General features: G+C 44.1%; 1 protein-coding gene across 1 annotated transcript in view; it reads right to left on the reverse strand.

Moving 5' to 3' along the window:
- The window catches only part of LOC100547436 (protoheme IX farnesyltransferase, mitochondrial), a 95,352-nt gene that overhangs the window by 33,450 nt on the left and 49,020 nt on the right, over positions 1-12,882 (reverse strand). Inside the window, exon 5 of the mRNA XM_003211410.4 lies at positions 1,365-1,435. Coding sequence (XP_003211458.1) covers positions 1,365-1,435 — 71 coding nt within the window. The remainder of the gene's footprint in view (positions 1-1,364; positions 1,436-12,882) is intronic.

The following is a 12,882-nucleotide window of genomic DNA, read 5'->3' on the forward strand; positions in this document are numbered from 1 at the left end:
GGCTGCTGGTTGGCGACCTGCACATAGCAGGGGGTTGGAACTGGATGAACACTATGGTGCTTTTCAACCCAGGCCATTCTATGATTCTGTGATTCGAAGTGGCTGCAGGGGAAGCCAGCGCTCCGCCTGGTGCTGCGTGGAGCAGTGCCCTGAGCTGCACAGCTGAGGAGGACACTCTGCATGCACAACAGATGTCCTCACTGCAGTCGTCCCTAAAATATGTTTTTAAATAAAATTAACTCAGCTCAAGCATCTGTAATTAGCACCATCTTCGAGAACAAACCAGAACAAGTTTATTGAAGCTCTCTAACTATTTACAGTGAGAGCGAATTTACCCTCAAGGTTCACTTTACTATTTTGTCTCAATTTTCTTGTAATTTCATCCATCACAATTTTTTTCAGTCTTCCAAAGGTGATGGATAAAACACAGAAATAAATAGGACCAACTGTTCGCAGAAGCCTAAGGGAAAACAGAATTTTGTTATAAATAATCCTTGGCACAAATCATGGAAACGCAATACTAAAATTGTTTGTTGAATCATTTATGAATTGGGCCCTCAGTTTTAGTTTGCAAATAAGTTACAGTTTTTGTTGATGTTCTTTTTCACTTTGCTTTTTTAGCTGGGAAACAGCCTTTGAGAAGCTGAAGTGATACGTAATACAGAACAGAGTGACTGAAGGATCTTTTTAAGGGAAACTCTATGCAAATACAGCACTCCTGGATTTAGAGACAGGTGATGAGAAGCTGAACGATGACACTTGTACAAGACTTCACCAATCTGAGTTCTCATTCCAGCTTTACATGTAGAAAAGGCAAAGACAGCACAGTGCTCTATAAAACCACTGAAAAAAAAGGAAGATTTTTATGCAGGTAATTTTTAGCAGCACCTCTATGGGATGGTTTCTAGAACTGCTCGGGAAATGACATCCCAGGAGACTCAGGCAAATGCATGTGGTCTAACAGATAAAGTGGAGGGATAAGAACAGCACACCATCTCGTGTTCCTTCCAAGATGGGAAGTTTTGAATATTTTTTGTTATAATCCAGTACAAACCTTCACGGGAACGTAATGACACCCTGCTGCACTGCATGGAGTCTGGTCACACGTGCAGGAGTACACAACAGGAGTGGAAGGTTTGCTTTCTTGAGGAATTTGGGATTGCAGAGGACAGCTGATTACCCAAACACCTCACATGAAAGTCGCAAACATGAAACATGTATCAAAGAACAGAGAAATGCGTTTCTTTTGTCTGCAAAATGCTATTTTTCCTCATCTGAAAAGAGCAAGAGAGACACTTGGAGACAGATAAAAGCAATATTAAGACCCAATGCTCATTAGCTGGAGCAGGTGTGTGCAGCCTTACCTGATCTGTCCTCGCACCAGGGGTCTGTTTTTTGTCCTGTTCATATTCGAGTCAAACGGAACCTCAAAGAACTGTAATGAAAAAAAAGAAAGGGAAGAATCAAAATGAAAGGATGCCGGAAACCGTGCCACGCGTGGAATGCCGTGTCTGCATCTGCACGTGCTTTCATCTCTAGTTTTTGAAGGTTCAGAAATGCAACTAAAATGGCAAACTCCTTTTACGGAGCTTTGATAGTCTGCAGTAATTCTTCTGGCATCCCTTTAGAAAGAAAATCACCTGGAGGACAAAAATAGTTTGCTGAAGTCCCCAGAAGTTCCTTACTTGAAGCAGAGGCTGATTCCAAGTCCTCGACAGGTTTGACAGAGCCTTTATGCACACTGTTAAATACACACACACACAACACACAGCTCTGCCCCCGGTTTTCTATTAAGACAAACAGCCCTCACCAATGTTGTGCTTCTGAGATTTTAAAGACAGACGCCTTTTTTCAAGATCTAACATCTGAGAACCCGTAACCCACCCCAAAACCAATCAGCTCCTGTGAAATGCGACCCAGACTGCACTGAGCTCCTCTCTTGGGCAGCAGCACATGCTGTTATTTAACAGCACAACCCAATCTGACTTTAAACGCTGCCTATGGGAACACTGAGGCAGCACTATCAGCACACTACAAATTCCTGCAGGCTTCTGTAGAGCTGTAGAAAATGGCACTGGAAAAGCTGAGTGCGGTTTTCTGTGTAGCAGCATAAAGCTGTTTCGTTTTACATGGACAAAATAGCAATAAAAACTGAAATATATATATACATAAACCCCAGCATACTTCAGAGATTCACCAAAAGCTATTTATAGGCAGTGCAATACGTATTTATAGAAAGGATATCTTCTACTGACGTTATGTCTGAGGTTTTGGGGTAGGAACCCAATTACAGTGAACGTGTAGGAAAAGCAGCACAACAGATCAGGATTTCAAGCCATCAGAACGACGACATGTTGAGCAGTCAGACTGCAGATGGATTTAAGGTGACTGCTGTATAAGATCTACGTCACTTCATCAGGCTCATGCATCCTTTCACACGACCAAAGACAAAGTTTGCAAACATCCTGGCTCTGACAGTGCCAAAATCTGTGTAAAAAATGAAATACTTATGGATTTTGTTTCATTGGTATATCACAAAACTCAAAGCATCTCCCACATTTATCCACACAAAAAAGTATTGCAGTGAAAAAATGATGGGATTAAAGGAAATCATAAAGGTTTTTGTAAGGGCAGCACCGGAGGAGAGATCTTCAGCTGTATTCCTGACAGCTCTACCATCCCCAACACTGAGGTTATAGGAAATTCCCACCTGTGTGTGAGAGTGCTCAAGCCCACGTGCTACAGTTCTTCAGCTTGAACACAACTTGCCAACAGCGTGCCCTAAAGCCAAAGGGTTCAGCAGTGGGCATCACCTTCGTATTTTGAGATGCTCCTAAAAGTGCCCAAACTTGGGAACAAATGAGGTGGAGAAAGGCAGAGGAGGAGGCGAGGGGATACCACTGGCACCCCTCGGCCATGAAAGTCCCAGAACATCCCTGCTGTGAGCTGCCCAGCCCAGCAGCACCGAGCCCCAAGGCAGTGATGCACAGCAGCTTTGAGCTGTGGGTTGGCTTTGCATCGCTGCAGCAGCACGGTGTGAGTGCTGGGGGTCTCACAAAGACCCTCTGTACAAAATGGCAACAAGTACACCCAGGGAAGTGAAAGCACTCTGTCTGGATTGGAAGGCAGTGATTGCTTCTGACAGCTCAGCATTTTGCTAATGGGTTGTTTCACTGTTACATTTCAGACACAATTATGCTAAACGAAGAAAAAATATCATCTGACATCAGACCGGTAGAGCAATGCAAGGGAAAATTCTACAGAGTCAAAGTCTTTTCTTTCTCTTCCGAAAATATTTTGGGCTGTGTGCAGTTTTGTTTCATTTTGTTGGCACAAACCTCCCTTATTTGTATTTGCACTGACCGCCCAGAGCTGATGTCCAGCTGAAACTTGGGCACGCACAGAGATCCTGGCTCTTAAGTACTCACAGCTGAAGGTGTTCAGTGTGTGATGGGTAGAACTACAATAACGTGTAAGTTTTAAACCCCAACTGAAACATAAGAAGGCAGAAACGAAGAACAGTTGGACGCTCATCACCGCTGAGAGAACTGGAAGGTATGCATTTGGTATGATGTGACAGTACTGTATCAGTTTATGACACATTGCTGTATATTTTATATAGCAGTTGACCCCTGAATAGAACATATTTAGACCAAGAAACTTCTCCCTGAGTGAGGCAGTCCCAAAGCATCAGTCCCTGCTGTACACAGACATCTCTGCTCCCAGAACTAAGACTGCTGCATGGCTTAGCTCTGAACTCCTTTGCTTTTCTAAATCTGACAATCTGAACAATCTGTTATGTCAACTACACGTAAAAAATTACATATCTCATCGAACAGCAGCTAAGAAAACCCTTTTATTTGTAATGGCCCGGATTCTTTCACTGAGCAAGTTGTGTCAGCAAGATGCCATGAATCAAACTTGCTACATTTTGTTCCCAGATGTTTGACAAAATTCCCTCTCCACTTGGAATTATTTCCCCTGATATTCCAGGAAGATGAAAAAGATGTGCATCTAAAACATCCTGCCACAGGGATGAAAGAGTGAACTCAAACACACTACGTCATGCCGGGCCAGCACAGCACTGCCTGCTTTAGCAAACAGTGAACTCAGCAGCACGAATCCTGGATAAATAAATATTTCAGAAGCTCTCAAGATGCTTTTTCCTTGGAAGCCTGAATGCATCAGCCCAGACAGACAAGGCAGAATTCTCTTCCATAGGTATTTGGGAAGGCAGCCACCAAAGGGCAGCAGGAGGGTTAAACCTACAGCATCTACAATCCCTGAGTGACAAAACTTGGCAACGGTTTTCCAGACCCCATCCTCAGTTTTTATCAGTGTGTATGAACATTCAAGACACGACGTCGGAAAAAAATAAATCAGCTACACTTTGTGGTTTATTTCTCTGGCAGACTCATCAGACTCTGTGTAGATCACATCTAGTTAATATACAGTAATTATATCTTAAACATCTAACAAATCTTAGATTAGCTGTCACACTAGTGCTTACTGTTATTTACAGCCGTGCTTTTTATCCTGAGCTGCTTCATATTGGTTTCCTCTATGTTTCTAAGTGAAACATTGCAGACTGCTTCATTTCTTCAGGCTCCCTCCTGGCAATAGCAGCCCGCAGCACTGACTGGGACACACATTAATGACATAATTTAGACTCCAGCAGGACTCCCAAGCTCACTCCTTCCGCACCATCACCAAGCACTTGATTTGCAGTTAAATACAGCCACCACCTATTAAGTTCTCAGATTGAGTGGCCTGACTATTTGCAATTAATTAGGGATGGAAAAGTCTGAGCACGAGCTGTTTGCCTTCTGTGGTCATTCCTGCGGGAACAATTTCAGCTCCTGAATTATGACAATTCAATACCCCGATTCCTGTTAACACACAAACATAAATAGAGCACATTACGAGGAACAACATGTCGTTTAGTTTATCAAATGGATGGCTCACATGGAGCTTTTCCCATCCACTCTGCTGGAATCTGAGCACCCAGAGCCAGCTCTGAGTTGGGTCATGTGCTGGAACAGCAGACGCTGGAGGAGCAAACTGGCCTCCATGTATTGACATCACATTTCCCTCTAACTCTAAACACACGTTTACATCAGAACTGATAATCTCACGAGTCTAAAGGCAGAGTGTAACCTTGCTATTAAAAAACAGTTTAATTTGTGGCAACGTGGGGATCTCCCTGCTGTGATACCAATGCCAGGGCCAGCGAGCCCCTCGGTGCCAGCCATCACCCTGCCCCCCCCACCCCAACCACAGGCTCCTGACCAACCCAGACCCCCAGAGGAGCTCCTGTTTAAGGGCCCTGTGCTCTCATGGAGCACAAAACCTTCAGCCTGATTCTAAGCACTCCAAATGATGTGCTGCACCCGGGGTCTCACCCCAGATCTAAGCGTCTACCGAATGCAAACAACTTATAGATACGCTGCAATTAAAGCAAGGCAGATTGAGTTTCAGTGCAAGCAGGTGGGCTTAGAGAGTCATCCCACTTGACTGTGGGGACTTAAGTGAGGCACCAGGCAAGGCGTGCTTTGCCCCTGGCTCCTCGTACCTTTAATCTCAGCAGCCTGCAGGTGGCTCAGCAGCAAAACAGCTCTCAGGATGGATTTCTTCCTCTCTAGACAGCACAGGGCAGTTTGGGTGAAGTGGGGGCACAGCAGGGGAGCAGAACATGGGGCTGTTGCTGCAGGGACACCACCTCCTGCTCCACAGTGCAAACCCACTCACGTCCAAACTCATGACTGCACGGTGAGACCGAGATATGGGGACAGCGGTGGCAAAGCCTCTCCACAGCAAAACCTCTTGTTCCAGCTCCTCCTTTGAGCCCTCTTCCCCTCTGTACTATCTGGTTATTTCTACTCCGTGTGTTTCCAGTGATTTATCTCATATTGTGATAAAGTAACATATAATTACATAAAAAGCAAAGAAAACATAACATATAATTTATGGTAAATAAGATCAAAGTCAAAATTATTATTATAGGTTTTCTCCCAGTTTCCTTTCAATCACTTTTATATGAAAACAACGAAGAATAATTAAAGTATATTACAAAGGTCTTTTTATTCAATTGTACACAGATGTGCCTAAAAAAAACAAGCAAGGGAAGGATTTTCAAAAGCACTCATGCACTGATCTAACACTGTTCTCACTGAAGTCAATGGCAGTTTGACTTCAATGAGAGCACGGACAGACCAATACTGAGTGATTCTGAAAATCCCACCCTAATTGTACAAACAAGGGAAGGCTTTAGAGATTGCTGGCTTGGAGATTGTATATTTGAGAATCATAAAGGGCACGCAGCACCTGTTTGTCTTCAAGATATGAAAATAAAGCAAGCCAAATATTTTAAGGATTAGAAATGGCTTTTTTTCTTTTTTTTTTTCTTCTTTTTTTTTTTTAAAGCAGTATCTGAAAACCCTCTGGCTCTGCACTTCCCAGCCTAGCTATAGACCTGCTTTAATATTTTCCATTTCAAACAGGATTCTAATTAAAAACGAGACTGATGCAAGCCTGAACAATGTTACCTACAGGTAGAGAAGGACAGCTAACCCCCACACTGTCACTCTCCAGTGAAGCCAAGGAAAGCTGTGCTCGTTTTGAAGACACGTCCCTCATAGCAGCCCATTGCTATCTGCAGGGAAGAGGACAGGAGGTAATTGCAGAGAAAGTGTTGAGATCTGTCACTTCAGAAACATATTTTCAAGGCTGAGAATGCAAAGACTCGCAGACTTCAATTAGCACTTATTTGTCCTGGAAGATTAATGACATGCTGTGCAGGCTTAGCTTTTAGGCGCTCAGGAGAGGACGTGCTGCTATTTCTCTGGCCACTTACAGGCACGGGACTTTTTGAGGGTCCTCAGGGACATCTGTCCCCTGCCCTGAGAAATCTTACAGGTTTTTGTGCTTAAACACTGAGTGCACTTAACCAGAAAGTGCCATGAGTTCCCATGGTATGCCGGGAACTTGTTTCAGTGCCCGTGAAGTGATCCCAGATGCCAGCCCAGCCGCCCCAGGCCCCGTGCTCCAAAACAAAGGGAAACCCCAAAGCCACCCAAAGTGCCCCCAGCAGTGACATCTATCTTCCACCCAGCTTCCTGTGACCAGGGCAGCAGGGAGATGCGGCCACTCTGGATTTGTTGTCAGCTCATCCAAACCCCGTTAGAGACCAAGAAAACAAGGAGTCATTAAAGGCTTGTGACTTGACGGCCTCTTCATCAACACTTTTGCCAAACAAAGTCCTCTGGTGCGATCACAAGTGCTGTTACAAGGAGCTGGAACAGAGCGTGGCTGCGCTAACACTCAGGGGTGTCAGTGACGTGGTCCAGACAGCAGTGTGCCTCATTGCCCACGCGGTCCACAGATCCCGTTGCAATGGCCAAGGATTGGCACAGTCGTGACCATGAAGTAGGAAAACATAATTAAGGGCTACATGCGGTCTTTGATTGTATGAATAACTTCAGACTTGTCTGTCACCACCCTGGGCTCCCTGAGCCAAAAGCAGCAATTTCCAGGTGCAATAAACATCTTCCCACCCCATCCTTTGGGCATGGACTTGGGCACCATTGTGCTCTTCCTTTGCACCTTAAAACCCAAATGGCTATAAACGTGTCTCACAGGTCTGAGCTCCACCTCAGAATCACAGAATGGCCCGGGTTGGAAGGGACCTCAAGGACCATGAATCTTCAACCCCCTCCACACACAGGGCCACCAACCTCCACATTTAATACCAGACCAGGCTGCCCAGGTCCCCATCCAACCTGGCCTTGAACACCTCCAGGGATGGACGGGGCATCCACAGCCTCCCCGGGCAGCTGCTCCAGCACCTCAACGCTCTCATAGTAAAGAACTTCCCCCTGACATCCAATCTAAATCTTTCCTCCACCTCATGTCCTTCCCTTGTACTGATCCAACAGTGACCCAACCTGGATACATTTCCTTTCCTGTTCCTTTCTGCCTGGATCATTTCTTGATCCTTTCCAGTGGATTTGGTCACTCCAGGCATTCTCTCTCCTTTAAGATTCACACAGTCCTCTCTATCCAGGCTTGGGATAAGGCAATAAAGCAGCATTTCCCTGGAATAACAAGATAGAACAACCTATTTGTACAAAATTCAACACTTGGACTGCAGTCACCCAAAGTCAACCACCTACCCATGCAGGATTTGTGTATGATCATAAATGATGAACTACAAGTTGATGCCTCCAAGCAGAGGTACATGTTTTCTGATCTTCAAGAACTATTTTATTCCTATGTATTTTAGGAACAACTACAAAGCTGAAGAAAAACACCACTTTTGTGCTTACCAAAACACATCCCAAATCCCTTTGCAACGCCACGCTCTCAAAGAGATTCCTTTGCATTAAATCACGTTTGTCATGACACCAGCATGCCACGAGGACAACATGTAATTCAAAAAACAAACACAACTGCACACAACAATCTCTTTGCTGAAGATAGGAATTGCACAAGGTCGGTATCTGGTTTAAGTTACTCTGTGTCCTAAAATACACCAGACCGGGTCCTCTGGACACAGTGCAGCTGCTTAGAGCAATACTGCAGATAAAACTCGATACTGAAAATGGCTTAGACAAATTCCTGCGGTGGAAGAAAGCTGTTACTCAGGAACTCTTAGGGCAGTATTTCTGCTGCCCAATGCAAGTGGGAGATGTGCATAACACTCAGCTGGGAGGCACGAGCATCCTCCAGATGGCAACTGAGAGCCAACAGCCAGCAGCTTCCCCAGTGCCTGGCTGAGATGCAAAGCCTTTACTGCTCTCTAGGAACCAACCACAGGGATCCTGAGCCCTCCACAACATCGCTGTCAGCCACTTTTTGGTCTCCTGGGACTACTACAGAGAGCTATAAAACAAAGTAGTGTCGCTGCTGCTCTGTTTTTCCCCCAGGAGATTAGAGCACAGAAGCGTAAAGGTGAGGTTTAAATCATTCCCACACATCTCCCATTGCCTACCCATGTGTCCAGGATCCAGGTCATTTTAATCAGCTCTTTATAATTTGTCACTCTGACGATAAGAATACTAATCCACCACAGTGTGCTTCCTGCCAGGCACCCGAATATTAATCCATAAACTGGGCTCTTATATCACGCGTAGATGCACTCATTTTCACTGCTCATGGCTTTCTTTCTTACAATACAGACAAAAGTAGCACTGTACACAAGCAGCAGGCTTGCCTGCTTTAGGCCACAGAAAGGTTATGTATTTATTTGCATACATGCAGTTTAATTACTCTTAAACACTTCTTAAGGTTTGGAAATACAAAATTACTTTCTTCCTTGCACTTGCTGACACCTGAGAAAAACGAATTTGCTTTGGTTTGTCGGCATTTGGCAGAAGAGCCTTCAGCTCCTTCTGGAAAAAAAGCCTCGAAAGCCCACCAGTATTAAGAAAGGAAAATAATAATAAAAAAAAAACAACAACAAAAAATCCCACACCAAAAAACAAGGAACAAAATCTGGGCTCAAGATTCTAAGTGTGAACAAGGGTGTAAAACGGCATTAACACTGACTAACAGAACGGCGTGATAACTTTGCCCAACTGTCACAGAAGCGATCTGCTGGACGTACCAGCAGCTCAGACCTCTTAATATTAATAAAATCATCCCCCGAGATTTAATTCAGTGAGGCACTGAAGAGCTGATGTCAGGGAGAGCTGAGAAGGGGAAGGGCTGCAAGTCACGTTCTTACACATGGTGCATTTAGGCAATCTACTGAGACTACAGGAGATAGAAGTATCTCTTTTATACAAAAAGAAATTAAACAACTTTGGCCGTTGTTCAGATGTCTGAAAAAGAAGGAAAAAAAAGAGCAAGAAATATCTGCAAGGGATTTGAAGACTTACATTTAACTGGCAAGAGAACTCGGCTCCAAAAGGCGCTCATTTCTTTGATTAGGAAGAGCTGTGGATGTTGAAAGGCTGTATCAAAGGCACACTGATGGGTGCAACACTACCTACATTGGTATGACACTGGTTTTATTTAAAAGCAGCTTGGCAATAAAGCAAATTAAGACAAATAGCCATCCCCTCTCCCATCTGCTCAGAACTTAGCAGGGAGCTATCTGTATCCTTCTTACACCCATTATGTCCTGATTTCTCTGACCATGGGCTCCTTCACAAAGCCATCCCAGTCCTTCTGATCAAAAGGCACTGAGAGCTGCCTACAAAACTAGATGGAGTTTCCCTTCAAGGGTCTTTTGCTCCGAGGGGTTTTACCCAGAGCAAAGTATTTTGGTAAGGGCTCTATCTTCAAAACACCACGTTTTTGTGCAGAATATGCACAACTGCCAAATATAGCAACAACCAAATAACAGATGTACAAGATGCATTTAATTAGCTCCAGTTTTGCAGGTAAAATGCAGTAGTTTTTTCTTCTTATAAAAACACCACCACAAGCTGGGACCATTAAATGAGGGTGACCATCATTATGCTCTTCTGTTAAGGGCTGGATGACAAACCTCTGCATGGAGAATCCAAGTTACAAAGACATCCCAGACCAATAAATAGGTCTCACCTTTTCTTCCCCTTCATTAAGATGGAAAGTGAAGCAACAGCCCCACCAGGACCCATCAGAAAGCACAAACAGCCCAACCTGTTGCAGGGCATCACATCATCCATCTTTCTAAAGCTGTCAAGAAATGTTTGTCATTCCAGTACTGCTTGCATCTCCCAAATGCTAAGATAACATGCCCATCAATCTCAGCTGGAGTTAAAAGAGGAGTTGAAAAATAAATAGTTCTGAGTCATGTTACTAAGAGGGATTCCACACACTATTAATTTTAGCTTGGAAACCAATTAAGACACCAAATCAGCATTACCTCCCGTGGCTTTTTAAGGCATAATGACCTATTTGCTTGCTTAAATTTATTTATTTTATGACAGCGAGCCTTTGAAATGCTGTAGGAGTTTAAACAAAACTAGGGCAGCACGGTCCTCTCTATTTCAGTAGGCCACTCTTTAAACAAAAGAACAACAATAAGGACTGCAATGGGCACAGAAACGTCAGTGTGGCAGAATGAATGGGGCTCGTGGAAAACCATCTGTCAATCCTCTGGCAAAATGGTGACTAAAGGAGAGCTTCCTGCCTGCCCAACAGCCCTGCACACACCGTGGGTGTCACCATGGATGTCACCCACAGCAGCCACACACTTGGAGCACCTTTTTAATACTGACATGCAAATGCTGCTCGTGGCAGTTTTGTCTTCCAGGTGCCTCCAATGTGACACCTGTTTGTTAAGTGTTAGTTCATATGACGTTTCCTGACTGCTACGGAAGAAAGAAATCAGCCCTCATTCCTTTGGGTGCACGCAATCACAGCAGAACTGATGAGGGTCCTCCCATGGGGTTAAAGTCAGGCTCTGCCTCGTGGACACTGCTTTTATTTTCCGTGGAAGTAAACCCAGAAGCATGGGAAATCTGTGTGTGATAATGGAAGCACATCATGGTGTCTGATCTTCCAGCAAAACCAGGAAAGTAGGAATACATACATGAGAAGACAAAAGATAGATCCAGCACAAGGTCCAGCTTCCACTGCTGGCAAATGTAAGGTAAAGAATTTAACTTGCTTGTCCCAGAGCCCAGGACAATCAGGTATGATGCCATCCACCCAAGAGTACCTATGGGCAAGCATAAAAACATTAAAAACCACAGAAAGTCACCAAGAATTCTCATGGGAAGACTGCAAAACAAAATTGCATCTCTCATGGCAACTCTCAAAATCTAAAATAAATCATTTCGAACTGGAACTAAAATGAACACTGTAGTATTACTATGACAAAGATAATATATATAATCTGTTGAAACATCTGCTTTTGGGCTCCATTCAAAATTCTTCCATGGAGAAAGCATCTCTACTTGACATACACCAACTCTGCCACTCAAAACCAAATTTGCAACAAGTTTCTCATTGCAAAATAAAAGTAGTGATAAAAGAAAACAATTCTGAGGAAAATAAATCCGCTTTAAAATTGACATCCTACTAAAATCCAAATGGATTTCCCTAGGTAGCCCTGTCCTTAAATGCATGCCACCATTTCATCACAGCGCAGTTCCTGCACTGACAGGTCCCAAGATGTGCTTATGTGATCATCGTTAAACATGAAGTGCTGAAATGAATTGCAACATTTAGTAATGCCTCTTATGAACGAAGATTTATAGAGGAAGCATGAAATGAAACTAAAAAAAGCACATGGTTACAATGCCTTGTGCTGTACTGGACAAAAAAAAAGAGACAGATATGAAAACAGACATTGAAAATCACGGAGAGCTGAGCACAGGCATCCTACCAAGAGTTCTGCTGCAGAAGCTGATCCTCATTTAATCCTTGTAACAGGAGTTCTGGTCTTCCAATACTTAAGGGGAGCATACATACAGGAAGGGGAACAGCTGTTTACAGGGAGGGCAGCGACAGGACAAGGGGGAATGGTTATAAACTAAGACCAGGGAGGTTTAGGTTGGATATTAGGAGGAAGTTTTTCACCCAGAGGTGGTGAGGCCCTGGAACAGGTTGCCCAAGGAGGCTGTGGATGCCCCATCCCTGCAGGCATTCAAGGCCAGGCTGGATGTGGCTCTGGGCAGCCTGGGCTGCTGGTTGACGACCTGCACACAGCAGGGGGTTGGAAATGGATGAGCATTGTGCTCCTTTTCAACCCAGGCCCTTCTATTGATTCTGTGAGTATTAACAACAAAATGAAATCTAATTGGGTTTTACAAGTCACTTACACACACAAGCCATGTTATTTAGTAAATACCATTTTTTGCTTTGCTCTGTGTCTCAGTTCTTGTTTAAACGGAGCGATGGAAAGTTCAGGTGGAACCCTCAGTTTCAGTGTATAAAAGATGGACAAAA

This window comes from Meleagris gallopavo, chromosome 20, assembly GCF_000146605.3.
Source record: "Meleagris gallopavo isolate NT-WF06-2002-E0010 breed Aviagen turkey brand Nicholas breeding stock chromosome 20, Turkey_5.1, whole genome shotgun sequence".
Classification (NCBI taxonomy): Eukaryota; Metazoa; Chordata; class Aves; order Galliformes; family Phasianidae; genus Meleagris; species Meleagris gallopavo.